Consider the following 19,706-nt stretch of genomic DNA (forward strand, 5'->3'; position numbering starts at 1 on the left):
AAGTTCCTCTAGCATAACCACAAACACGTTTATAGTTGTAGGGTTGCGTTTTAAAACTACTGAAAAGCAAAACTGAGCTGTTCCATGAGCAACAATACCAACAACACTTCATTCCTTATCAAGTCACAGCAGACATCCCAGCTCCCCAATGAGCCCAGTGTTTCACACAGTCAGCAAAGAAAATACCCACTCCATTCTGAAATCCAAGACTACGTTAACTTGGGGCCCTCTCAAGTCCCCTACATAGGGGCTGACCAAAGGCAACATTTCTTTCACACCACGTGTATTCTGAGCTTTCAGGGCTCAGCAGTACAGGCTGCAACTGCTATTTGCCTGTTTGTTCCCAGAGGCTCAACAGGTTTGAAGGGAAATCGTTCTCACTCACAGCTCGCATACCCCAAATAATCAGAATGGCTCATTCCAATCTCTAATTTTAATCCTTGTTTAAAACCTGCAAACAGAGAACTTTAAATTAATCTTCATTATGTTTAATCTTGGTTTGCATTCACTATTCTGAGTCTATAGTTTGTATCCAAGTTTTTTTTTTGTAAAAAACAGCTCATTCTCACTAGCTACCAGCCATTAAAACGTGCTGTTGCAGTCCTTTAACTAAACTCATCCCTTACTTTGTTAACCAGTATTTTATATTCCATCTGTGGACATTTATCTGAACAAAAAAATGTATCCTAAAATACTATATTTGAATTCCCGAACTTTAACTTTTTTTATTATTGGATGAAGGTGAGATGATGTACTAAATTTCTTAAGTTATTAATTTTTTAGTCATGATGTTTGCTAGACTCCATTGAATGGTACTAGAACTGGATTAAATATAACTGATGTCCTCTGAAGAGGCTGAATATGCATATTTTTTGTTATCCAGCAACATTTCACCACATTTAAATCTGAGGTATTAAACAAAAATAAGCTTTTTTCTTCACAAAGAAACAACTTGCTCTTTTTTTTATTTTTATTTTTAAACTTTTGTCCATCCATATTTTAAAGCTAGAGGATTTTTTTCAGTTCTGTTTATCTACTATTCCATTGAAGAGAGGAAAAGAATGCCTTCCTACCCTTCCTTTGGCATGAGACAGTGTTTCTCATTTGCCTCCAATCAGCTGCTAAGCTGAAATGAGCAATATACATGCATCTACAGAAGCCATTACGGTCTCACATGCTCCAACTCCTCATCTCACCCCCTACACGTTTTACCATTACACTAGCTTGTCTGTGATTAAAAATTTCAGCAGCAAGCACAGCTGTGCTATATAAGTATGTATTCCATTTCAGGTCTTGGAAAAGCTTGTCACAATTTATGGTCTTAAAATTAGGTAGATTTTAACAGAAAATTATTAAGTAAAATTTGGAATCTACTTTTATTCTGTCCTTATAACCATCTTCTTACATATGTTAATGCTTTTCTTACTTTTATATTTAGATACTGTTAAGCCACTAGTTTTTAAATTTCATCTAAAATCGATGCACAGATGTTTTAGGATTCTTAAGGCTTCGCAGAGCCATCTTTTGGATGGAATGGCACATTCTAGTAAAACATACAGCTGAAAAGCAAAGAATCCCTGAAACTGGGTAGTATTTAGCAAGGTAAATGCATCTCCACCTGTAACCAGTTTGTCTCAGAAAGGCAGCCATGCTGTTGTTCTGTTGGCAAGAGCCAGGATACACAAGAGAATTGCCCATTATTTTCTCTCCCCGGAGTCAGATTACCGCTCCCTTGACAGAACAGCCTCTCCGCTTAGCAGTTACCGAGGAGTCAGACTAGACCATGTTACATTTCTAACTGAATGACTCGGTTTCTCTTAAGGTATTATCTGGTTATTTATCTCACTTGCTGTATAAGAAATACAGGAAACCCAAAGAAGATGCACGGTATCCTTCAAGAAACTTGACAGCTATTTATGGAGATACAAAATAATGCAGAATATACGAGGGTGTACACTATGTAGCTGAATTGTCCAAGTCAAACCCTTTTTATCAGTCAGAGCAGCAAAAGGAGCTACTTACAAACTAAATGTGATACAGGACGTCACCATGGTTTTGGGTAATCATGTGCAAATCCATTCTAACCCAAGTCAGTGTAAGCAACATTTTTTTAATCCCTGTGCAAGTCAGCACAGTCTACAAAAGTGTAAAGAACTTCACTGTAAAGGACCTGGAGAGCTACTCAGTCAGCCCTCCAGGGGACAGTTCTGCTCATCCACCCCATCACAAGGAGCTGTGCCTAGTTACATGCTCTAAGAACAGTATTTTGCTTTTTGAGCAGCTTCATGAAAAATAGCAACACAAAAGGGCAGCATGCCCTTAAAGAAAAGACAGCTACTTATAAAGACAATGAATTTAAAATGATTAACAGGCGATTAAGCATCTTTGTGGCACCTAGAATATGCAGTGTAACATTCACTGATCTTGCTCCAACTCTAAGCCATTTAACCTGACTTCTAAATTATTAAGTCGTTCTGTTGGATAATGAAATTCCAAAGATATCAGGTGTTACCGTTTCATTCACAACATGCACATATCTGAAATATTCCTTTATTCTTACAACACCTTTTAAACAAAACCAAAAACTTTGAAGCCTGTTTGAAGATGTCCTCTTGCCAGTGCTGCCCTACTCACAGACAAAGTCTACAGATGTTTCTGAGTATCTGGAAACTTACTTTCTGCCTTCAAAATGAAATAGTCCACTGCTGGCTTGGACGCTAACATATGATACAAAGGTTTGTTCCATACTCACATGCTTACTAGCAGGTTGACTCTGAGGTAAAGATCCAGGGGCCAGCACTGGAGAGCTCGCAGGGCTACAGAGTTCTGGAAATGGATTTGGTATGGCTGGCAAAGATGATGTTCTGAATTGCTGTTCTTCTTCTTGTAGACGCCTACAAACACAGAAGCATCAAGCATTAAGAAAAGCAAACTGGCATCACCAGACCTGCATCTTCTAACCCACCATTCAGTGTATAAATATTAAAGAAAAGAAAGCAAAACCATTATTTTTCTAAGCAACTAGTATACAGTTACAGCAACTGCAACTCCAAATTAAGTAATTGCATGTGAAAAATGACTGGTCACACATCTTAGCTTGTTTTTTGTTGTTGTTGTTGTTGTTTTTTTTCTTGTAACGTAATTATTTGTGTGAATAAGTGAGGTAATTGTGCGCATAAAATAAACAGAAATGCCAGTCTCTTTTGTAAGTGCTAGCTTACAAGCTTAAGCTCCATGTGCCAGAAAGTCAGTTAAGATCTTCAAACTGACCTAAAAGAGGACATAACTCTACTAATTTCGAGCCAAATTCCAGATGGATCAGCAAAACAAACGTGTAGCCCAGTGAAGTAGCTCGGCTGAGGCTAAAACCAATACTGTCACCTCATTACGGTATGATAACCCATCTCTAAGCAACTCGACATTTCCTGGAGAGATGGAAGTGCAAAGACTCACCTTGAGCAATAAACTGCAATTACACCCTCCTAGCTTATGCTAGTTGTAATATTACTGTTCAAGCACCTTTTACATGCATTTCCTGAGGTACATCTCATTAAGTCCAAATAGGACCAACAGACTTGCAAGCTCCAGTTTGCAATACACCTGTACTGCTCATACCAACAGAAGGAAAATTTAAGACTACCAGGCAGTACAAAGAAAGTTAGAAAAGATATAATGCCCATTCATGACCACACAGACATCTATAGGTTTTCCTACTGCTAGTGCACGAGCATTGAAGATTTACCAGACAGCTCTGGCAGATTTGCCTGTGCAGAATGCACCACCTAGTGGCAAAAGTTTCCAAAGGCAATCAACTAACAACTACTGTTGTATGTAACCCTTTTATTTGAAGTTTTAAGGGATTCTCCTTTAATTTATCCTATTTTTTTTTCACCTTCTTCAGCCTACTGCCTTTAGCAAGCAGAGTTTTCTTATCAGAGCTGTCTGGGACACAACTGTTGGTGTTCCCTCTAGCTACATGTCCCATTCTGGGCATGCTTGCTGTCCATGCCTGTACCAGAACTGGTATGCTGGTAAAATAACTAACTAACAAGTAATTCTATCCTCCAATTTAGTTGCCTTGGTATTCCATGAATGACCCTACAAATTTGCTTCTTTATTATATATACCAAGTTTCAACCATAACTATGGGCTATGCAAAAGACTGCCTGACCTGCTTGATAGCTACCTGAACACACACTTCTCTAGAGAATAAAGAACCATGTAAGATTTTGTCAGTAACTGTGTAATAGTTCTTTGTATTGCAAGTTTTGAAATATGTGTTTGCATTGACCTCCGTTATAATAACTGGGATTAAAAATTCAACACAATTCAAAAGGTGTTGTTTTCTTAAAATGAGATTACACCATGCTGTAATTCTGTTCTGTCTAGAATGCTTCACTGCATCATTTATTTCATTACTGAGATACACATAAAGCTTAACATAATTATCTTAAGATAATTACAATGATCAACCATTCTGTTCAGGCTCAGGAAAAGACACAGCTGTTGTTCCCCTGTACAGGAAAGGTATCTAGATAACCCAGAATAAAAGTTTTGTTGTTGTTTTCTTTAATGATGAACAAATGTTTTGGAGCTTATGGAAGTGCAGTGTCTTCCAAATAAAGTTGTCAAATTTTGAAGTGCCAAAAACAGTTTAAATGAGTTTGACTGAGACATTTGGAAAACATGGAGAGCTATACTGCTCTACAGTGAGTTTTCTAGTACAGTGTTATTCAAGGTTACACATGAAACTTGTAGACGTGATTGCATCATTAGCTAGTGTGGTTGTATTACAATTATTGCATACTACACATTCATATAGAAAAGATGCTTGCCTTAAGAATTTCATTCCTATAGGAAACACATCAGTGTAAAGAATTAGGAACAATCCTTTCTAGATGTTGGATTTTTCTTTTATTATTATTACCCTCACTGATTCTGGAGAAGGCCTTCTTAACTAGGAGAAAAAGAAAACTCCAAATACACCTGCTTCAGGAAATTTACATATACATAATAACAGGAGCTTCTTTCTTCTTGCTGCTTAAAAAGATGTTAAGAACCTCAGCTTCATCTATAGACTCTCTAATAGTCAGTGAGAGCATTGCAGTTTAAGCTTGAATTCAAGTCCCCATCCTGACAACAGTGAGACAACCTAAATGCTTCTTTTTTGTAATGACTACCATTATGCACTCAAGTGAAAGAAAGTGCTCTAGGAAGTAAAGAACTACAACGTGTTCTTTTTTTGTTTGTTTGTCTTGGACCTTTCAGGAAACCTCCACTAAGAGAGAGATTTTTGTATATCAAAACCATCTGAATGCAACCTCATCTATATCTGTATCATTCATTATGTTGTATAAAGCCAAGAAGCTGTTAATAGGCACCACAGCTGAGAGAACAGTTTTGAAAGCTTTGGATTTATTTCCAAACACGGGCATTATTTCTGAAAATTGGTACTAATGATATGCTTCTATGCATGTCTGCTGTAACAGGCACATCAAACATTGACAAGAAGAGAAGTGTGACATATTTGCATAATACAAAATACATGGAAAATCTATGACCTCCACCTACCTGGTAACTTTTTTTTCCTATGCAGAAGTCCAGTGTGAGACTACCAGACCCCTACTGAAGATCATCTACTATTTCAAAATGTCCTTCTTTTAACGCTAGTTCAAGACAACTTGAACCAAATGGAGGGCAGCCCCTCGTTCCTACCTGACTGCCATAATGCGCACTGGCTGGGACCGCTGCACCTTCTGCCTGGGAGACATGGGCTGCAGGGCGCTAGATCCTGAGGTTGGCAACTGACTGCGGTTAAGCTGACCATTTTGAAGGAGCGGAGTGGTTTCTGACTGCATACTGCATGTAGAGTACAAACTTTCGAATGATGAATTCATGTCATTTACCAAAGCTTCCAGGTCCACGTCGTCATCTGAAAGACAAAATAAAAGCAGCATAACTTATCTGAAAGTCCCAGAAAAGAAATTTGGAAAGACTGAAGACAAAATTTCAGCAAACCTATCATGTATTCTACAGCTATATTTTTGCATTGCAAATTTTTATTACAGAAAACTTACTTATTTTACAGTAGAAAAACATAGCTAGTAACTCTTACAAAAAGACACTGGTGATCATATTTATTTTGTCTTCCTCAGTGAAAAGCTATTGACTCTGAATGGTATATTTCTACTATAGTATTTACTAATCAATCACCAATATTTTATGGGATTTTTAGTAATACCAGTGCTGATGTGAAACACAATGTTAAGTTAACATACATTTCAAAAAGTATATCACTTACAAATATCTCAGTTCAGATTGCCAAACAGTATGATAAACGCTGTTTGAAAGATCCAATACTTTAGAGACAAGAAAAAAGGATAGTGTTGCACAAGTCAATAGGTGAAGCATGTACTTGTTCAAGTGGGAAAGCTGTCATAATTTCCTAAAAAGCCCTCATCTGCATGTCTGCATGTTTTTGAGATAAAGTATTTTGAAGGGCAATGCTAAGTTTGTAATATATTTTTTTTAATCATTCCAATGACTTTTATAAGAAGTTTTGTATGCTTACTCCTGTAATGCAATAAAGACCCCTGCCTTAAGGAGCATAATGTAAATCAACTAGGTATGTGGTGCACCTGGCTGGAAGAACATCAGTCCCTGAAATGTGCACCATCCCTCCTGCATACACCACCTTACCTTAAGATAACTCGTGTTCATTTGTTCCTCCTTAACAATAACTACTCTGCAAGACAACAGAAATCTGCGAGTCTTTTGAACTAACCACTCTCTGAACTTCAGAGTATTGTAATTAGTCCCTAGCCACAAGTTACACTACTCTCTATTAGAAGTTCAACACACTACCCAAAGCACACATGGTTATCTGCTTCTGCTTACTTCACAACAACTGCCTGAACAACTACTTTAGACCAAAACCAACTTTGTTTCCAGACATTTGACTTTTTTTTTTAAAGTGTATCAATTGGCCTGGTAAAATACACTATCGCTGCCTACAAACACTGTAGTTTCTCAAAACTCTTCATGTCACAGATGGATGGAAAGTAGAGCCAACCAACGGAGCTAACAAACATTTACACAGCACTATGCAGCTAAAATATGCTTCTTACCCCAAATAGCTACTGATATTCATTCTTTTGCCATATTTTCTAGGTAAACGAGCTAACAGGAACAGCTATTCAGTGTTTTTGTACCACTATCACCTTTCTGGAAGGCATCATCAGTACAGTGACATCACCAGAAACAATACCATTCGATTTCTCTCTACTAACAATGTGTCTTAATAACCAAAACGGGATCTGAATATTGCACCGACATTGCACTTGTTTTGAATGCTGATGACCACTGACCATGCTACCTGACAAATCTGCTGTCTTTCTACAACAGGGTTACTGTTCTCATGAAACCCCACCTGGAGCACTGCCTTCAGCTCTGGGGCCTCCAGCATAAGTAAGACATATAGACCTACCTATCAGAGCAAATCAAGACAAGGGCCATGAGGATGATCAGAAGGCTGGAGCACCTCTCCCATGAAGACAGGCTGAGAGAGTTGGGGTTGTTCAGCCTGGAGAAGAAAAGGCTATGGGGAGACCTCATAGCGGCCTTCCAGTACATAAAGGGGGCCTACAGGAAAGCTGGGGGAGGACTCTTTGTCAGGGAGTGTAATGACAGGACAAGGGGGAATGGCTTTAAACTAAAAAGGGGGAGATTTAGATTAGATATTCAGAAGAAATTCTTTACTCAGAGGGTGGTGAGGCACTGGAGCAGGCTGCCCAGAGAAGCTGTGGATGCCCCATCCCTGGAGGTGTTCAAGGCCAGGCTGGATGGGGCTTTGGGCAACCTGGTCTGGTGGGAGGTATCCCTGCCCATGGCAGGGGGTTGGATCTGGGTGATCTTTAAGGTCCCTTCCAACACAAGCCATTCTGTGATTCTATGACCATAGTTCTCAGCGCTGGATGAATTGAAGATCTGCTCAGAATTAAGTAGGTACTAGTCACGTACATACCTCTGAGCTCTATTTAATGACTTGAAATATGACATTCCTCACTGAGAGTCAGGAGGACCTTTACTAAAGTAAAAACCACCTACCCTTCACTGAAAACATACCCATAGGATTTCTAGGTTTGAACATCAATTTAAAAAACAAAAACAAAACCAAACCAAACCAAAACAAAGAAAAACCCTTACAAACAGGTTTCTTCTTTTTATTTTTTATGGCTATTTCCCCCAGTCACGATACTTAATAGGTACTACCCAACTACTAAGAAAACTTCAGTAGGCTACACCATCTTCTCTCTGTCTCTAGTTCGTGCATTTGTCAATTACCTAGTCTTTGCTTTGCTTGGACTAAGTCTACAATAATTTTCCAGCTATTTTTAGGGATCTTGAGACAGAGTTGCAATTTAAGTTTCATTCCATCCTCCAGATTCTTATCCTATTTGGAGAATACATATCTAAAACACTTCTTGAGCAATCACAAGGGAACCACAAAAGTAGGATTATAAAGAGGGAGAGGCTGGATTACATGGCTTCTGAATTTAATCTTTAATCTACAGGACCAAAGGACCGAGCTGTAGGGTGTCAGCTAGCTGTCAAGTAAAAGCTTAGAGGATGGATGAAGGAGATATAGAATAGAGAATTCTCTAATAAATAGAATAAAGACCCTGGCCACAGAGTCAGGGAGTAAGTTACAGAAAATAGCAACAATTGTTTAGCAGAAATGCAAGAAATTCAAAGCGTACATTCCGTGGAAAGCTGTTTGACTTTGTCCCTGAGGGTGTTAATTTATTAACAATTTATACAAAGCTATTAGTGTGCAAGATCATTAAGTTTTTTGGTGATTGTGACTTGAGAAGAATGATTAAGAGTCAGCTCAAGCTATCCCTGAATAATCAAATAGGCACAAAGGTGTAATACAAAGTATAATAAGCACAAAATGAGGCACTCCATGCAAAACATTAAGGAAAACAAGTACAGAGCTTAAAGCATTGAATTGCCATAGCAGGCTTTTAAGTGTATCAATTACACACCTAAATTCAATTTCCAACAGGACAGGTGAATAAAGAGTTTTCCTAATAATACGTTGTACTCAGGTCTGGAATCTGGTTTCATTCCCCTGTCAGCTCCTTTTCTCCATGGGTGCAGCACTGCTAATAATAGCCTTCAGTTTTTCTATACAACTTTTGCAGGAGTGCATATCCTTAAGCTTTTTGGAGATAAAGCCTGCAATCTTGAATTTCATACAGTTTCATCTCTATACAATAGCATTTACTACTAAATGCCATTATGTTTTGGAGAGATTTCAGGATGTTGCAACAAGAAACCTCATTGCTGCAGCCTACCTCGGAAGTGCCAGCAGATGTCTCAGCCTGCCAAGTAATACACTATGTTACTTTGAGATGCCTCTCTACAGAGCTTAACTAAATAAAAATCAAATAAGCGATCCACAGGATTTCTAAGCTAAGCTTAAATCATTATAGATACACTATTCATATCTAATCATCATAGATATACTATTCAAAAGGAAATTTCAGATACAGTGCAATCCTTCAGATTATCTTCCTCTACCAACCTGCAAGATACAGCCTCTATCAAGATCATCCTACATGGGAAAAAAAAAAACAAGCCCCGTGATTTTGAGGAAGCTTGCCAGCTAACAACAACATTTGCAAATCATTAGCCTTTGAGACAGTATCATATCATGCTGGTACTCCAAGTACACACAGACAAATTTTGATTGACTAGGAAGAATTACCTCTGGCTGTTACAGCAGGCAGAGGTGCAGGCTGCCAAGGTACCTCTTTCTCCATCTGTCTTTCAGTTGTATGCTTCCAGGGATGCTAAAGACTGTTTTCCTTAAACTGCATTGAATTCTGCAGTGAAAAAGGATATTCAAATATCTGCTTTTTTTCTCTGAATTGAACTGCATGGGGGGGTTAGCTTGTAACTTCTACAAACAAACATGGAAGCAGCCTTTTTTTTTTTTTGGCGTAAATTAGTTTTTGGTGGTGAAGGGGATATTGGTAGTTCTGTAGAACTTTCTACACCATATGAGAATACTTGGCATGGTAGGGAGCAATGTTGTTGTGCCTTTTCTTTCCCAAACTAGAACCGAATTGCACTCTCTGGCAGCTGTTTGAACTTCATTTTGCTTCTTTGCCCACAATTTGTTAAGCTTTGGCTCTGTTCACAAACCAGCTTCACTTGATTTTGCAAGTAAAATTTTTGATAAAGTAGATCATGATTTCAATTACAAAAAAAAAAAAAATAAATAATAATTTAAAAGTTCAGTTCAAGGCAAGAGAAAATCCTGTTATAAAACTAAAACTGCTATTGAGCTAGCGAGCTAAGCTCTCATGTTCCACAAAAGTTAAAGCAGTTTGAATACTATTCAACTGTTTTTGAGCATACCACAGTGGGATGATAGCCACTCAATTAAGTCTGAGTAAACTTTAATCTTTGCTTAACCAAAGGCCTTCCAAGTCCCATTTGTCTTTCTGCTTCTAGCCCTTCCCTGTCCCCTAGATCCTAATTTATTTACTTATTTTGGTTCTTGCTGGCCTTGATGTGTCAGCTCAGCTAACAGGAACGAGCAGTATCCCACTTACTCTGAAGCAGTATAATGCTGAAATGAGTTCTGCTCAGCTTCATCTGTGGCAGCCTTCTGAATTAAGCAGGTATTTCCACAGCTGTCAAGGGGCTCATTACACTGCAGTGCTTCTGTTTACTGAAAAAAAGCTGAACATGGAAAGAATCCTGGCTTTGGACTGGAGACCAGGTTACATTTTATTTCTCTAAATGGCAGCTCAGCAAACACCCTTCCTTTTTACATGCAGTCTGTACCTCATAGGGAATACTCTGAAAAACACTGCAGGACTTAGGTGAGCTGTGATTTTAAAGCTGTATACTTACATAACTTCTTTCTTGTTTACTCATTTCAGAATTTAATTCTTCAGCATTATCCCTCTTATCAGTTCACAGAAAAGACTAATGTGAGTTCTACTAGGAACTGAGCAGAAGATTTATAAAAAGGCTATACCACCTCTCTGTCTCCATGGAAGTGTATTTGATACTATAGGTAACATAACAGTGTGTATATAAACAAGTGTTTGATATTACAGTAGGACAGCTGCTGATTTTGATCCCGTCCCTATCTGACAGCCTAACTCTGGTAAATCAGTTCCCCAAATTCAGGTTCAGCCCTGCACATTCAGGACCCTACTTGACAAAGCAAAGAACCTAAGGTACAACTAACAAAAGATTTCCCCCAAGTTTAGCAAAGTAAAGGACAACGTTTTCAATGTCCTCTTAATGCAGATTAATTGACATAGGAGACAGAGAGAAACAGGGAAAAAGTACACATGGCTCCATATACTCTAGCATCCTGAACTGATTATGTGGTGTTACACATTACATAAATTATAGGTAATACAAGAAAAATAAATTTATACTAAAATGTTCTTTACCAGAATTGAAAAGGGAAAAAGGACATGTAAAATACCTGTAAGTATCCACCTCAACATCCTGATTCAGATCTCCTAAAATTGTAAATAAATTATTCTGAGTCATATCACTGGTCCAAATGTTTTGCAAGGTTTTTGGTGTTGTGGAAATCTCACGTTTTACAATCAGAAATAACCACCAAGGTAAGGGTTGCCACAAACTCCTTTTTACAAAATAACACCTTTTTACAGGCAGCGTCTGCAAAAGAGTATGGCAGTACTGCTGCATGTCCCTCCAGCATCATGTCTGAATGCTGTTTTGATAGGATTTTTCAGAAATTCCAACCAGTAAAGCTTTTTGGCAAGATACTATTGCTGATAACATATAGTTGTAGCGATGCAAAAAGTCCTCTCTAGATAATAGTCACAGGCTTCTGTTCCCTTCTCTTTCTCTGAACTTCTAAGTTCATTTCTTACACGAACGTCTCACCTTCCTCCACAAACTGTTTCAACTTCTACTGATGCCACAGGCTCCAATTGCCTATTTGGACTTGCAGTTCTTGGGCAATGAGTTACCTACAGCCCCTACGTAGCCTACAGCTATGTGTATTTAAGACTCAACAGCTACTACACCCATGAAAGATGCATGCAACAGAAGGCAGGTAACACCAAGCAGATTTCTTACAATTTCCTTTAAAGCCCTCCCCCGATGACCTCCACAGAGGTGCTACAGCTGAATGACATGTTGCAGTTCCTAGTACCAGCTCCCATTCCGTGCAACCTCTCCCTTCAACATGAAGAACTACATACAAGGGGTAGCTTTGTACACACACACAAAAAAGAAAATTAAAAAAAAAAAAAAATCAACAACTTGCAAGCCCTACACATTCATGCTGTTCTCCGGGTACACTATTGGACCCAAATCCAAAAATACCAAAAGACTACCTTTGTTGAACATTAGAAGCCCAGAGATTTTTTGTTTGTTTAAAGTGAAGACACAACCCCAGCTTCTCTCCCACAGACATCGCCAAGTTCCAAGTGATTTAGTCTGAATCAAAGACAACAAATGTGAACCGCATAATTTGAGAACTTTGCACACCCCACAAGTCCCCTCATGGGACTCTGAACTGAAGAGTCCTTTACTTTCTAATATCAATCATCTTCAGTGAAATCCTCTACTTTGTACCGTAACTATGGTTGCTGGCTTACAAAATGTCACACCAGTGTATGTGCAGCTTCCAAAATGCTAAATAGACTGTGCCGTGGAAAGAAGAGCAAGAAGCAGAGATGCTGTTCTGTAAGCGAGCACGAAATTGAGATAGGCATCCACGATCCTTAAGCTCACTGAAACGCTGCACAGAGAAGTCAACAGGGAACTTGTAATTACTCCAGTGTTCTGCAGGTAGTTTTTAAATCCCACATGCATCTATTCCAATTTCTGCCAACAAGGTTGCAAAGGCTAACATAAAATGTATGTACATTAATTACAGGTGGTGGAGAGAATTCACTTTATAAACACCTTCGTACTAAAAGGTTTATGGTTAGGCTTCAGTAACATTCTTAAAACACGCCTTATAAATCCCTTGAAATAGAAGACAAACTAAATTGAACAAAATTAATGTTGCTAGGTAACAGCTATAGGAATAAGCTACATATGAAAGGTGTTAGTCAAAATCAAAGCGTTAATGAGTAACAGGAGCAACTGGTTATAGGTGTCCTACAGCAGGAAATAATGGAATTGTACCCTCAGACTAGTCTTGATCTTAAAACAAGTTTCAGGAATTCTGATGGAAGAAAACAGTAGGGTTAAAAAATGAAAAATCCAGCTCTTGCCCAATTCACACATCTAACAACCTGACATCATAAAGCATAAAGATGACAAAAGGTAGGTATTTGGGGGTGAGAGGATGAGGATAAAGCAGATTTGCTTGTCTGTTTAATTTCAGAGACAAACTAAGGTAAAGCATATCTCTGATAACATTTTAATGGTTTTACCCTTTGATGAGACTGCAATTATTCACAGCCTTCAGAAGTGCCTCTCAGCATGCAAGTTCCCATTTCTAACACAGGAACCGTGAAAGTCAAGCTGGCCCTCTGTTGCAAGGCACTTAAACTCATCGTGTGCACAGAAGACTGCTCACAGTGGGTAACCCACCACCACCTTTGGGCCCTTGCTTGGTTCTAAGGCACAAATGCTGAAGCACCAAGGATGTTGTTATGAGAGAGGGAAACTTAAAGAAACCTAAGAAAACCTACGGAAAACATCTAAAACATCTGGAATGATCATGCATATACATATGAGCTTTATTATAAGACGTAAGATAAAATACGTATGTATGGCCAGTCCCTTTCCACACCCCAACAACCCAGTTAGGAAACAAAAAGTTGGGATTCAACCTTCCCAATATGCATTTTCTAGGAACTAGTTTTGCAGCTTTCAAAAAAAAAACCATTTGAACCAAAACCCAAATACTACACCAGTTGATCCACTGTTATTGCACAGAAAGCAGGAAGGGCCAAACGCTTGTCAGCAAACACACCACACACCCTGGTTTTAGCACTTGTTGATGGCAGAGCTCCTGTTAACAGCAATTGCCAGCCTTTCAAACAGCTCTGCACAGCCAGTGTTTGCAGAAGCAATGTTGTATAGTAAATAGTGAGTAAACAGGTCACTTAAAGCAGTCTGAGGTTAAGTAGACCTCTGGGAAATTGTCATTCCTGGGATGGTTACAAAATCTAGTCAGATGATTAATTTTCAAGAAACTGGTAACATCTGCAATTTTCTTCTATGAATATTAGGTTCAGTGGTCACCCTGTACCGTTTTATCATATCATCCAATTTTAAAGTATTAGTTCAAGAAAAAGACTAAGAAAGATCTTAAAAGGTAAGTGTGTGTTCGGTTGGGTTTGTAAAGACAGGAGAAAAAAAAACACACCTCCATCAGTTACACAGATGACAGAAAACAATACCAACAAGAGAAGATACCCCTGCTAGCACCTCACAGGACAGAGTGGGGTACTTGCTCTTTCTAAGGCCAAACTTGGAGCTGGAGGAGATCAGTCCTCGGGAAACCCTACATAAGCATAGAGTGGTTGCATCAGGGAAAAACCTGATATACCATGGGGTGAGCAGACCCCAGAGGAGAAACAAACAGAGGCAAATGTAAAGCTTGTCATAATCATGCAAGTAATAGTCGCGAGGCACTCAGTCATACTGTGGCCTTTTCCTTACACCGAAGGGGGGGGGGGAAAAGGAGAGTGGGTGGGAGAGCAAGTGACTGAGTGCACAAGAGACAGACAGACCAACCAGCCAGCCCAGGGATCCTCTATCTGTATCTCATCATCCTGGTAAGGTTAATTGGATGCCTCAATCTTTGTGCATCATCTCTATAGCAGAATTAGGAAGGAAAGCTGTGGTGTTACATTCCAAAATCACGACTGCAGGAAGGCTGTCACTCATCCTCCCAGAAAATACAACTACATAATGACTGGCATGCCCAACAGGTCAGAACTACTGCTAGCCTGTGTAGACCACATAAAAATGAACAGAAAATCTACTTCAGCTTTCCAGAAAAATGGGAAAACAGTGTTAACCTACTGACCCGTTAAGGCACTTCCAGTCAAAACTCAGGAAGTACAACATTGGATGGCAAGGGATTGATGAATTGAAATACTGTCTGCTGGCCACATGGTAAACACTTGGCAGACTGCATCTTATATTAGAAAGTCATATTTACGGGTGAGTGACTTTAAGAGGATATCCTGTATCAGCACGAGCTGCTATTTGACACAGCAAAGGTCAGGTTTTCTTGAATCTTTATTAATACTGCATATTTTTACATTGAGGAAACCAAAGAAGTATCTTAAAAATACTGTGTTTTCCCTATGCTTGCATGAATGAAAATCACTGTTTTTTAAAGTTTATTCTACCATCTCCCCATACACATTTCTATTCAAGATGATTTTCTAAAGTTTTACTCAGACATCTTTTACTTATCTCCTGTGTCAGAGGACAAGAAAAAAGCTAACGAGAGTGCACATCAAATATGCACAAATAACACCCCAGCAGACAAGTCAGAGTTCAAAAAAGGAGTTAAAAATTCAGACAGATGAGAAGAGCTACCACATGTCTTGCAAGTTTAAGCTATTAAAGGCAAGTTAAAAATGCAGTCAAAGCATCTATTGCTTTCCTTTAGGGAATGTGCGCTCTCTCCCTGATTAAACATCGTAATGCCCTGCCGAATAATCCCGGCTGAAGGCTCCTTACAACCCAATATAAACACTCTTGCTGGGATTAGTTACTCCCGCCCTGCCAAGAAAGCCTGAGCTTCACCCCCAGCTCCAGGAAACGGAGCCCGTAACCTCGTAAGGTGCTGCTCAGCCGCAGCCAAAGCCCGAAATACCCTGCCCGCTGCTGAACCGGTGCCTGGGACAGCAGGCCGGGCTCGCCGCGGGACGAAGGCCGTGCGCCCCGTGCCACCTGGCAGCCGGCATGCCCGGCCCTGCCAGCCTGCGGGGAGCCTCGCAGCTTCGGCCTCCCGTCGTTTCAAGGCCGTTTTGTGGCAATCTGAGCAAAGCTTTCACGTGAGAGGGGGCTGTGGATTAACCCGGGGATCCCGCCAGCGCATCCCTTCATGCTGCGATGGATCCCGAGAGCTGATGCTGAAACATCACCATTATTACATTAGGCAGGCACATCCACACTTGATAGCTGGGCTAACACAACCTTTAGTTGTAGTGACTTTAAACCATGAGTTTTTAAAATTTCCTTTGAACGGCTTTATTGCTGGCTTAGAGAGCATGCTGAAGAGGATGTAATGCAAGTTCCAGAAGCTGCACACGGCAATTAATGAATCAGCTATTCCTCTGGGTTAATTAAAGATTGCCTTGTCAGAACATAATAGTTACCTAGCTGTGACCCATGTACTTACAGAGCCAACAGGAACACGTCATATTTCAAGGTACTTCTAGTCAGAGTTTAGTTAACAGAACTGAAGTCATGAAGAAGTACAATTCTTTAACAGCAGGGTAATTTGGGGTTCTTTTACCAGCTGCTTTAATAGTTTAGTATTAGCTCCAACTGTAATTTCAGTAAATTATCTACAAGAGACTGAACTGCAGGAGAGTCATTCGTAATTTCAACATCAAAAATGCCTCCCAAGAGCCCCTAATTTCTGACTTTTGAAACTCGCAACTGAAATAACAGCAAGCGAGCTTCGCTATGTTAACATCATTTTACAGATGAAGAAGGCTCCTGTCAGATGTTCTCTTATTTCCACGGCAGCACCTGATACACGCTTTCTTTACATTTCTTTGTCCTTCAAGGGGAAAGAGCATTTTGGGGTATGCATCTGATTTCTTCTGCACACGGGTAACTTTGTCCTTGAGTCGGCTGCCTATTTTAGGCTCTCCTTTCATGCAAGCCTAGCTTGGGAGTCAGCAAATCAAGCAGCCCTTCTGGGTGCAGAACAAGGAGCTCTCCTCTGGCTCTGCCAGCAGAGGAAACCAAGTGACGAGGGTGGATAATTTAAGAATTACGACCGTAATATAGCGCGGACCTCTTTTGCTGTGTTAGAAGGGAACACCACAGCCCTGCTGCACGGATTCGCAGATGGCAGAGCATATTGCTGAAATCGCATCCCAAATGGCTGCCTGGAGCCACTGCTGCATGCGCCCGCGCTCCACACCACAACGTGGGAGCCGCGCTTGGAAACGGGCAGCAACTTTTGGGAACCGGCATCTCCAAATGTCACTTTTCTCCCTCGTAACTATGATGATCCCAAGAGCTCCCATTGACCGACTTCTTTTTTTAAAATATGAACAGAGGCTAAAACTAGGTCAACAAAACAAAGGAAATGCACAAAAACAGTAATGACAAACAAAAAACAGAGAAGCCAGGATGACGCAGAGCAGAACTGTAAAAAAGCTTCCTCGAGCATCCAACACTTCCCCTACTCATGTCACACTACATGACCCAATGTTACTGTTCTGATATTGAATTGATATTGAAATTAATATTCAATTGATTTCACCAAGTGATAAGACAAGGGGAAACAGCCTTGAGTTGCATCAGGGGTGGCTTAGGTTGGTGGATATTAGGAGAAATTCATTTACATTGCAGCATTGGAATGGGCTGCCCAGGGAAGTGGCTGAGTCACTATCCCTGGTAAAGAAACACATAGATTTAGAGCACGGTTTTGTGGTGGACTTTAGTACTAAGTTAAAGGTTGGACTAGATGATCTTAGAGGTCTTTTCCAACCTAAATGATTCTATGATATTAGCTACTCATAGTCAACCACCCAAGATCAGCCATGGTGCAAAAGAAAAATTTTACCATTTTTACCATTCACCATTTACCATTCAGATTTTACCAATTTTACCATTACCATTTACCATTCAGATCTTCAATGAAGAGCAAGCACATAAGCCTAAATATATCTAGGCCCAAGAAAAATACAAGTTATTTATGTTTCTTCTAGACTCACCAAATTAAGTTTCCTTTATAAATCAGCTACTCAAAATACATTCCTCTACCATTTAACATCCTGCAGGCAAGCTGCACTATTTAAAGTAAGTTAGGATCAGATTCACGTAAAAGTGAAAGCCACAGGCGTGCTATGCAAAAGACTCATCATAGCTCTACATGAGTCAAAACCAACTTGCCAGTTATGTCCATTTTCCTATGAGACCCACACACTTGGTTTTACAAGGTGTGTGCATTCCTGCTTTGGGTACTCAGGACACTCCATGATTTTGAAGACCCAGACTGCTGCTCTTCTTCGGCTTGTCCGGTTTCCAGGTTGTGGATAGAGACCCTGGAGCTCCCACCTAGACATGCCTCTTTGTATGCTCACCAAGCAACTCCGGTGACAGGACAGCGAACATGCATTTTCTGCTGACTGTTAACAAACCATTGCTTCTCACAAGGCATTCTCCGTTTCTTTCACCCTGCTGGCAACCAAACCCTTGAAGCCCTGCAGCAGATGTGGCTGTGATGGACACCCGGGACCCCAGGCGCATCAACGTTGGCAGGAGGTTAGAGAGAGAATCTACTCACCTCACTCTTTTTAATGTCTGAAATAGAGCCCAGAAAAGCAGCAAAGACTGGTTCCTCCGCCAGAAGCACGCCCACAAATCTACAGACCTAGACTTAGAAAGACTTAGACCTGGAAAGAGGCCATGCATGAAAAGGACAGAACTTAAAGCAGGCCAAAAGCATAGCTGTACAGCTGTAAAGCCTTGGCACTCTAAAGCACTTAATTTGATGGCTTTTTAACAACAGCAGCAAGTTCAAGTTAGCTGTTGTGGTAGCAATACCCCAGCAATGTTCCTGCTTCAATCATCTTACTGAAGAAGCATGCAGTCAATGCTGATACCTTGGCCTTGGAGGGTGACCTGTATTGGACTTTTATATACTCCAGATTTGCTTTCTGAACTGTATTTTTTTGTATCCAGTCTCTAAAACTCATCATGATCTGCTGAAGAACATTTACAGTTATTCTTGAGGATACGAGCTATCTAACTACACGCCTCACTGTGTTGTTCACCATCCACTTGTCTTTCATTTGCAACCCTCGTAGGTTAGAAACTCTTCATCTGCAGTGCTTCAGATTTCGGGAGGACTGTGAATATTTTAGTATGCTTGAGCTCTCCAAGGTTTTTCAAACACTTAGGGACAAACCACAAAAATAATAATTCAGGTTTTTGTTGTTGCTGTTGAATGATATCAAGTTCATCACTGAACTGCAAAGACAAAAAAATAGTCTTTTTTTATATATATACAAATATACAAGCTTATAAAAAGTTAAGTGCATGTATGCTTGCAAGCAACATATACCTATTAGAAGCATTAAGACGTATAGCCAGTTTAAAACATGTTCTTGCGCAGTTACGAATTCACTCAGACAGTGGTGCTATAACATACCATAACATAATAGTGCATTGCTTCTAACCTCACGTTATACGTGTCGCAAACTGCCCACAATCTTGATTTGGACAGAAACACTCAAATGTTGTTACTGCAATCCTAACACCATTAATGAAATTACATACTAATTGCTTTGGTCAGTAGCACCTTATATACTTTAATTACTTAAGCAGCTGGTTGCTGTTAAGAACTACAAATTTAGCTATATCTTTCGTCCTATATTTTGGTTTACTTATGTTTATTTTGCTCCACTTTAACTCTGTTGTGGATGTGGGTTTTTTGATTTATTTTTTTTTAGCTGAAAATATCATTAGCTTGA

The 19,706-nt window shown here is 39.8% G+C and overlaps 1 protein-coding gene across 6 annotated transcripts in view; it reads right to left on the reverse strand.

Annotated features, from left to right (window-relative positions):
• GRB10 (growth factor receptor bound protein 10) overlaps nt 1-19,706 on the reverse strand; it is a 149,238-nt gene that overhangs the window by 53,708 nt on the left and 75,824 nt on the right. For all 6 annotated transcript variants that reach the window (XM_035316461.1, XM_035316456.1, XM_035316460.1 and 3 more), the window contains 2 exons: nt 5,716-5,932; nt 2,753-2,894 (listed from right to left, as the gene is read on the reverse strand). In XM_035316461.1, coding sequence (XP_035172352.1) covers nt 2,753-2,894; nt 5,716-5,932 — 359 coding nt within the window. The remainder of the gene's footprint in view (nt 1-2,752; nt 2,895-5,715; nt 5,933-19,706) is intronic.

The sequence above is a fragment of the Oxyura jamaicensis genome, chromosome 2, assembly GCF_011077185.1.
Source record: "Oxyura jamaicensis isolate SHBP4307 breed ruddy duck chromosome 2, BPBGC_Ojam_1.0, whole genome shotgun sequence".
Taxonomy (NCBI): domain Eukaryota; kingdom Metazoa; phylum Chordata; class Aves; order Anseriformes; family Anatidae; genus Oxyura; species Oxyura jamaicensis.